This window comes from Octopus bimaculoides, chromosome 4 (genome assembly GCF_046866305.1).
Source record: "Octopus bimaculoides isolate indiv1 chromosome 4, ASM4686630v1, whole genome shotgun sequence".
NCBI classification, from domain to species: domain Eukaryota; kingdom Metazoa; phylum Mollusca; class Cephalopoda; order Octopoda; family Octopodidae; genus Octopus; species Octopus bimaculoides.
The window spans coordinates 53,742,558-53,752,557 of record NC_142931.1 but is presented as its reverse complement, the minus strand read 5'-3'; the positions used below and the strand labels follow the sequence as shown (position 1 = coordinate 53,752,557).

The 10,000-nt window shown below is 33.6% G+C and overlaps 1 protein-coding gene across 16 annotated transcripts in view; it reads left to right on the top strand.

Moving 5' to 3' along the window:
• Nucleotides 1-10,000, top strand: part of LOC106871829 (prominin-1-A) — a 173,933-nt gene that overhangs the window by 69,856 nt on the left and 94,077 nt on the right. For 7 of the 16 annotated variants that reach the window (XM_052967071.2, XM_089350769.1, XM_052967069.2 and 4 more), the window contains exons 1-2: nucleotides 2,108-2,173; nucleotides 2,883-3,147. In XM_052967071.2, the coding sequence (XP_052823031.1) occupies nucleotides 2,928-3,147 (220 nt within the window). In that variant the 5' untranslated portion in view covers nucleotides 2,108-2,173; nucleotides 2,883-2,927. Of the gene's footprint in view, nucleotides 1-1,616; nucleotides 1,869-2,107; nucleotides 2,174-2,882; nucleotides 3,148-10,000 lie in introns of those variants that run through there. The other 9 variants (XM_089350770.1, XM_089350772.1, XM_089350766.1 and 6 more) reach the window with 3 other exon arrangements.

Sequence of the window (10,000 nt, the reverse complement as noted above, 5' to 3'; positions counted from 1 at the left end):
CTAGTTAACCTTCCTTTGATATTGCTGCACCTCTTATGTGTCCAAAGCTTGCACTTGGTGCATCTTATAGATTTTCTGCCTACGCCTTTTCTACAGATCGAGTAGGGCCATCTACCTGAAGGAGTTTGTGTTTTGTCTACCTTCCTACTTATTAGGACTTTGGTTTTAGCTAGGTTGACTCTAAGGCCCTTCGATTCTAGTCCTTGCTTCCACACCTGAAACTTCTCTAGTTCTAATAGTGACTCAGCAATTAGTGCAAGGTCATCAGCATAGAGGAGCTCCCAGGGGCATCCTGTCTTGAATTCCTCTGTTATCGCCTGGAGGACTATGATAAATAGGAGGGGGCTATGTATATATATATACATATATATATGTATGTATATATATATGTATGCATATATATATGTATGTATATATATATATATATGTACATATATATATATATATATACATGTATACATATGTGTATGTATATATATGTATGTATATATATATGTGTGTATATATATATATATATATATATATATATATATATATATATATATATATGTATACATATATATATATATATATATATATATATATATATATATATATATATATATATATATATCCACAACCTTGCCCCACAATTCTCCAGTATTGTCCCTGAAAGTTGTATTGCTAACTTTCTTCCTAGCTCTTGATCTCTTTATTTCATATTTATGTATACGTCTATGTGTGCACGTGTGATGGGTTTCTTTCTATTTTCATGTACCAAATACATTCACAAGGCTTTTGTGAGCCTTAGGCTTTAGTAGACTTTTGCCCAAGGTACTGTGCTGTGGGACTAAACTCAGAACCAGGTGGTAGGGAGCAATATTTACATATATAAATATGTGCTGTGTATGTGTCCCACTGGTGTTGTTTGTTTTCGTTCCCGTAATATAGCGGTTCAGCAAGATACTGTTTTAATAAGTACCAGACGTTAAAAAAAAAATTGTACCGGGTCGATTTGATCATAAAAAAAAAATATAAAACAAAATAAAATAAAAATGTCTTGTATTTCAGTAGTAAACCACTTTTAAAATATCGATTACTTTAACTTTTTATTGTGGTATTTAAGGTTGTGAGCCGGCAGAATCGTTAACATGCCGGACAAAATACTTAGTATTGTTTCTTCCAGCTTTACGTTTTGGGTTCAAATTCCAGCGACATTGACTTTGCTTTTCATCCCTTGGGGTCGATACAATAAATACCAGTGTTCGATGTAATTGATTTGTCCTGTCTCCTAAAATTGCTGGCCTTGTGCCCAAATTGGAAACAATTATTTATGATATTTAAATGAAAATGCCTAACAGTCTTTGTCTCAACCTCTAGTTTGTGGGTTCAAATCTTGCTAGCTTAATTCAGTTTTTCATTTATGTTCGAATGGTAAAATAAGTACCAGTAATGTACCGTATTATTTTTCAAAAATTATACCAAGTCAAAAGAAATCGATACGTATCATATTTCTAAATAATATATTGATTTTTTAAAATTGGTACAAGGCCACGGATTTATTGGAGAAGTGTGCATACGGGCAACCGATTTGGATTTAGTATATAAGTGATATTTCTAAATTATGTGACTGCAGATAGGAAAATATTTTGTATGTTTTTAAATAATAAAACACTTAAAAAATGAACATCCCCTTCTTACGCACACACACATACACACAACACAAAATTTGAGAGTCGTGTACTGGAGTTAGTTTATGATTTTTAAAAGAGAATCAGTGAAATACATTTAATGAAGCTTTGTTTTCCCCGTTAACATATGTTGTGAGAGACAGTTCGACAGATTTGTAAACCAATACCTTCTCATTCATTATTAAGAAAAGCCATCGAGTTAAGTAAATTTTTGTACTACACATCTTTATACTTGTCTTTTTTGTACAGTAACGACATAAGGGCGCAGGCGGCACTTTCTCCAACTTCATTTCCTGTATTTTTACTTATTTATTTATTCATTCATTTATTTTTACTCCTTTCGACACTCCTCGAATACACGTGAAAGTATTTCTGGGCGGGGCGACTGGTAGTGACGTCACAATTTCTAAAGGGAATCCTTGTGTTATTCTTCTTCATTTCATCGCTAGCAGAGCTAACAGCAGGTGCTTCTCTAGTAAATTATACACATACTACAAACAAAGGTAGCTAGTTACTCGTCTTTCTCTTGTAAAGTTTTAAACTTTTATGTATATTCAAATTGTAACTTTTCGTTTTTACTGAAGATTCCAATTCATATATATATATATATATATATGAATTGGAATATATAGATGCGTGTATGTATATGAATTGGAATATATAGTTGTGTGTGTGTATATACTTATATATATACACACACATACATACATATATATATATTTATATAATATATGAGTTGGAATATATATATTGTGTGTGTATATATATGTTTGAATACATATATATATATATATATATATATATATATATATATATATATTGGAATACATACATATATATATTGGAATACATACATATATATATTGGAATACATACATATATATATTGGAATACATACATATATATATTGGAATACATACATATATATATTGGAATACATACATATATATATTGGAATACATACATACATATATATTGGAATACATACATACATATATATTGGAATACATACATACATATATATAACTCCCATTTTGCAAATATTCTGTCTTCCATATCAGCGCAGTAAAAAAAAAAGAACACATAATTAACTAAAACAATTTTGATAAATGAAATATTTTTATATTATGCCTTTAGTTTTAATTGGATTATCATCATCATTATTATTATTATTATTATTATTATTATTATTATTATTATTATTATTTATAGGTTTTAAATACAAGGATTCTATAATACATTCCATCTGGAAGAAAAATGGAGAGAAAAGGAATAAAATCGGTTGCAGTTCCATGTTCCGTGTTATTGTTATGGATCTTAATACCTTTTTCACTTGTTGACCATTCATTCGCACAGAATTCTACTGAACAGCATCGAAATGAGGAAAAATCCATGGAGAAAGGAATGAGTTTTCTCTTTATTATGACAAAACAGTTTCTGGAAGTTATACAACCTCATAAAATATATGAAAAATACGGTAAGATCCCACATTTTCATTTGTTGTGTGTTGTAAATACAGTTATTGCATAGCTGCGAAAATGATGAGAAGCACTGCCTCCCTATTTTATTATCAGTTTTAAAATACTCAAATACTTTAAATGCAAATAAGAAACATAACTGTACTAAACGAACAAAAGGAGTGAAAAGAAACCCAGTTATTAACACCGTTACTGAAGTTAATGATTTGATTCGACAATGTTTCAAATTCTCACGCAGCAATTTATGTTATAAATACTACAACCCCTCAATAATCAGTCCTGGTGAATACCATGGCTGCTTCCAAATTCCAAATTGTTTTCATTATTTTTACCCGCTAAATTAAGCCTTTAGTTGTCCTAAGTTGTGCTGTAAATATTTAATAACATGTTCTTGGAAGAACAGCATATTTCTTGTACATGGCCTTGTATTGCTGCGAGGTATATATTTTCACGTAGCTGTAACAACACGCACGCACACACACACACACACACACACACACACACACACACAAACACACACACACACTCTGTTCTGCATAACGGTAAACCTGAGAGTTTTAGGATACAGAATTATATCATGCTGTTTGAATATTTTTAGCTGTTATCTTCGTGTAATTGACTTATCATATTACATTAGACCTGAGCGACACACACACACGTATACACCCACCCACATGCACACACACTTTGGCAGATGGCTGACATTGTTTGTTTATTTTGGAATATGCAATATACCGAACACTCCCCACCTCCGTCACTGTTCCTTTTCTTCGATTACTTTCTCTACTTCAAATTCAACAGCTATGCCATCGGATCGATCGATCTAGCTTCTTGTAGATATACTATCCTGTAATTACTGAGGAATCAACAACATTGCACCAACGAACCAACCAATTTTCATTTTCGCAACAGGCGAAGGAAATCATTAATCATTAGTCTATATTTTACTTCCATTTGTCTTATTTGTCGCTTTGACGAGAAATATTTCATCTTTCTTCCTGTATTTCTGTGAGAAATATATCTTCTTTCCAACACCTACAAACATTCTAGAATCGAATTTCCTTTCCTTTTTAGTTGTTTAGCCATCACCCACTCCTAAGTCGGCTCTGATTGATCAGTCCTGTTATCAAAAGCATTCCTGCCGTGACCATCTCACCTTCTTTTGCTTTAGAGCACTCGGATTCGCACTGGCCGTTATTTCCTTACTAAGATGGTAGTGTTATTCAGAGTTTGTTTCGCTGATATTTCTAGTAATTTTGTCGTCCGTGTAAGAGACTCCGCTGTTTGGCTTGTTTTCCTTTTTAGTTTATTGTGCACATTCGCATGTATTTGGCACAGAAATATAGACACATACACACACACACACACACACTCTCTGTCTGTCTCTCTCTGAATATATATATATATATATATATATATATATATATATATATATATATATAAATGAAACCACTAGGTGGACTGTTAATGTGCTAGAAGATCACATGTAATGCGTCTACTAAGACCGAATTGTTCTCTAAGAAAATTTAGCGAAGCAACAAAACGTATACGGGCAAGACAAGTGAAAATTTAATTTAATTATATATATATATATATATATGCACACACACTTTTATTCTTTTACTTGCTTGTCATTTGACTGCGGCCATAGTGGAGTACCACCTTTAGTTGAACAAATTTATTCTTTGTAAGCCTAGTATTTATTCTATCTGTCCATTTTGGCGAACCGTTAAGTTACAGGGACGTAAACACTCTACCATCAGTTGTCAAGCGTTGGTGGCGGGGACAAACACCGACACACAAGCATATATATAATATATTAGCAGTAATACCGGTCGTTGATCAGGTAATTACATTTACTGTTTCTCAGGCTGAGAAGCTAGAAAAGTAGGTATATCATATAGAAGAATAGCTTTATGGAATCCAGGTGACTGCGATGACACAGAAAAGGCTACGGATCAAGTGGAACATCCATTTGTCATTGTTAGATGTTGAACTTCTTGGATTAAGAAAATGAATGAAGCTTTCTGGAAACAACCTCAAATCTGATAAGTTTAAAATTGAAGTGTGTTCCTTTATGTCAAGGAAAGAATCTATAAACTTGGATATAAATATTATTTCTCATGTGGGAAAAATAAAATATTGTTGTTTAGCACTTGTTGAGCAGATTCATAAAAGGCATTGCAGCTAGGGCCATATTGTTGGGTGAATGGTTAAGCAGTTCACTTTTCAACCACTAGGTCTCAAATTCGATCCCACTTTATAGCATTTTAGGCAGATGTCTTTTACCCTATATCTTTGAGTTGCTACATGCCTTGAAAGTGAAATTAGATAGATGGAAACTGTGTGGAAGCCTGTTCATTGGGTTATACCATTATTTTAAAGATCCAGCCTTGTCACTTTTTACTTGATTATGCTAAAGGTGTGTGTGTGTGTATCTGTAGAATGTTCAATCAGTCACAAACTAATTCAATAAGCAGATAGTTCAGTTGGTTGAGCAACTGAATACTCATCATCAGAAACCATCTTAACAGCACTTTAGGCTCCTGAGCAAATCAATGCATGGTGTCTTATAATATTTATTACTTGATAGCAAACCACTAGTATACATAGGCCCGTGAGACCCCCACTACCCACTATGCCCATATGTTGAGATGGCATTGCTCATTGTCAAAACTAATGAAGATTCAGTTACTTATCTATAGGATTACATTGTTATGATTTGAGAAAGTTTTAATTGCTATTTCTACTCACTCAAGTGGATGAGCTTGTAAAAGCTCTGTTATGGACTCAATGTAAACCTCGCAAATGCTGCTGAAGATTCACTGGATTCTTTCAACCTCTGTCCTGCCATTGTCGTGCTGTCCACCTTCTACTTCATGCTGCTCTCAATGAGATCATAGAGCATAGCCGAGAAGCTGCAGACTTCCCTCCCAGCTCAAGCCAGCAAGGCTGGGCAGAGAGGACAGTAAAAGGCCAGACAACATGACAGTTTTCCTGTTCTGTGGTGGTAGGCCCCCTCATCTGGGATTCCACATATTGTGACACCTTCTCCTACTGCAATCTACTGTGTTCAACTGCCAGCCTGCTTGCTCTGAAAGGAGCAAACTGTTAGAGTACCTGCCACTGTCTGACAGATTTCTGGGCGAGCCTGTGGCAATGGAGACTTCCAGCATTCTTGCCCCATCACCACCTCCACCAGGCTACATCTCTACTCATTGCTATCAGGGCACAGAGATGGCTATCTGCAAGTGTGAGCCTCGTGGGTCAGAGTGGTTGTTCCAGTGCATCTCCTTTGCCAGCCTTGGGGCAATACTTTTTCCATTTTGTCCACCAGGAACATGAGGCAGACTGACAAGTCTTTCTAGTTATAGCCATTGTATCTCTCAAGACCACATGTATCTTCTTGAATGTTTAATTAATTTCAGTTGTAGCTGTTTGTTGTGAGTGTAACAATTCACTGTTGATTTCTTGAAGATTCCTACTTTCAGTATAGACAAAAGTTATCAAACTATCAGATTGCTGATTGAAAAATCAGCTACGAGTTGAATTTTGATAAGGAATACAACTCTGTGTGTGTGTGTGTGTGTGTGTGTGTGTGTGTGCAGTCTAAGTATCTTGTGGTCATATTCATGAGTGATGGGAAGCAGGAGGCTGAATTGGATGCTAGAATTATAGATGCTGGCACCGTAATGCACCATCTTTCTCTCTTCAGAAGAGAAGAGACTAAGAAAAAAAAAAAAAAAAAAACTTAATGTCTTCAATTCAGTTTTCATGTCTATTCTTGCCTCTACTTATGAATGTTAGGTAATGACCTAAAGAGTACAATCGCAAATACAAGCAGCCGAAATGGGATTCCTCTGAAAGATTCGTAGAATAACATTACTTAATAGGATGTGTAACTTGGAGATCAAGGAGTCTCTCCAAGTTGAGCTAATTGTCTACATTGAGAGATTATAGTACTATGAACATGTGATTAGAATGTCACAGGAAAGAATCTCAAAACAGCTGTAGACCAAGAATGAGATGCTTAAATAATATCTTTAATCTCAGTTGATCACACTTGAGAATACAACTGGAAAATGTAATGACTGTTGCTTCTGATAGGAACCTACAGAGGAGGGGGCCCTAATGATTCTCTACTTACCATAACACCTCCAGGAATAGTGGGCAGAGGAGATTTATAATCACTGAGAATATTGGTTTCAAATTTTGGCACCAGGCCAGCATTTCCTGGGAAGGGGCTAAGTCGATTACATTGACCCCCAATGCTCAACTGGCACTTATTTTATCATCCCTGAAAGGATGAAAGGCAAAGCCAACTTCAGCAGAATTTGAATTCAGAATATAAAGACAGATGAAATGTTGCTAAGCATTTTGCCCGGCATGCTAACAATTCTGCCAGATTGCTACCTTAATCACTGAGGGTATTGCCGGCAAGGAAATGGTTAAGTGAGTGGTGCAGAAATAAATTAAATTCAATGAATTTGATTTATTTCTGCATTTAATTTAATTTAAAACAAAAAAGAAAAATTTGTTGTTTGATGTTTAGCTTCAGGTCCAAATAAACTTAGTCAAAGGTAGATTTGATCAACCTATCATTTTAAGGATACTTTTTTTTTAAAGCAGTGGGTGTATGATATAAGGGAAATTGACTATTTCTGGCAGGCCAAACAACCATGTAAATGCTCTATCATTTTCTCTGTCAAGTTTATAATAGTGACAAGATGGTAACTTAATAATTAAAATAATTAAGGAAAATTTATTTCAGTACTAACTACAACTACATCCATCAAATACCTTGTGATTAGAGTTTATAATTGTCTACTCTATAAATGATCTTCCTCAGTGACAATCTCTCATGGGTTGATATTGTTTGTTTTTTGTTTTCTCACTCAATGTTTTAGCAATTGCTAAGGAAACTGAAGGTATGTGGAGTAGTAGTAATTTTCTTATTCAGTGTGTTGAGGTGATGTGTGTGTATGTATAACGGTAGTGGTTGAATATATTCTTAAGTTCATTATTTCATCAATTGCAAACTGTTAACAGTTTTAAAGAGGACACCTCCTCAGTTACACTTTGGCATAAATAGTTTGAGATTTGGTTAAGTAGAAAAAAAGTTACATCAAAATATGTTAGAACTCAAGTTGGGCAGTAAGGCAGGTATTCATCTTCAATTAACATAATTTTTTTAATTTTAAGATAAAATATAGGCTTAAATGATAGAAAAATGCATGAGGAATTCAAAATCATTAGTCACATTGAACAAAAATTAGTAGAAAAATAGTTATGAGGTAAAATGTCATGAAATGGAAAAATAAGTAAGGGAGTAACGCCCCAAGCAGTAAGAATATATTTCTGAAATGAATGTTTACATTCTGAGGTGGCGAGCTGGCAGAAACATTAGCATGCTGGGCAAAATTCTTAGCGGTATTATGTCTGTCTTTACATTCTGAGTTCAAATTCCGCCACGGCTGACTTTGCTTTTTATCCATTTCAGATCTATTCAGTTTGATGTAAAGATTATTTAATTAATTTTTTTTAACTAAACACTTTAAAACTTCCGATACTGGTAGAATGTATCACATAGAACAGGGTTTACTCTTAATGTTTTTGACAAAATTTTGTATTTTAGAAGTTATTTCATAAGAAGTTACAGGGTAGCCAATGGCCAAATTCATGTTTGATAAGTACCAATACACGAAACTCTCAGCTTTTGACTCACTCTCTAACTTCTGCTGATATATATACATATTACATATATGTGTAAAAAAATCTCATCACGCAATCGAACCAATGAAAGGGCCTCTATCTGGTTGCTCAACATGCTAAAAATAGCAGCCAAAGTATCTTCCTACTTAAATCACACGCCCATTGCACGTAATGTCCTAGATTATCCCTAAAAAGACGTCTTGCTGAAAGCTGGAATGTCTTTGATGAGAGGTTTGCAGTATCAGGGTTGATCTGAGGCTAAATAACAACAACATTATGGTAAATTTCTATATTAATGCCTGCACAATTTTCACTAAGAAAAAAAAAAAAAAAAATTTGATTTTTTGCATGGAATCAAGTACCCTGACCTCCTAATATGCTGCAAATCCCTTATTTTGGTTCAAAAAAATTTTGCCCAATCCCAGAATCATTGGAATTTTTTTTTTTTTTTCATTGAATGAATTCCTGTGACCTCCTAATATTGCAAAATTAAGTTACTTAAGGTGAGCTTGGTAACTGCTGGTTTTGGGGTCTTGTTGTTTGTAACTTTTGGTGAGCCATGGTGCAACCAACAACATAGTAAAAATCCCTGCCATTAATTTGGTGTAAATGGGTAATATCAGATAATTCAATCACAACATATATTTAAATTAAACATGAAAAAAATTGAAATATTATCATCACTTACATGGAAAAATTGAAATATCTTTCAGTATTTTATAAGGTAAAATCTTAAATTATTAATTGACACATTATTAATTATCTTATAACAGCAATGCCTGGAAAAATCATGGATTACATGGAAAAGTGCAGGACAAGTTATTACTCCTGTAAAAGTATAGGACAAGCTATTTCTTTTAGTAAAGTAAAGAATAAGACACTTTTTGCTTAAAATATTGCAGCTAAAATTAAAATTTGAATATTAAAACTTATTTCATTATAGTTTACAAATAACACTATACTTATGTAAGTAGAATTTGGCTAATTTACTACCTTAAATACAATAAAAAGTGACTAATTAGACAAACTTACAAATTAGCTGAACAGTTTTGTACAATAAATTTAAAAGATGAGAACTGTAAAGAGTGATAAATTAGAAGAACTAGCATTCTTTGCTGCAATATTTTACGTAAAAAGTTT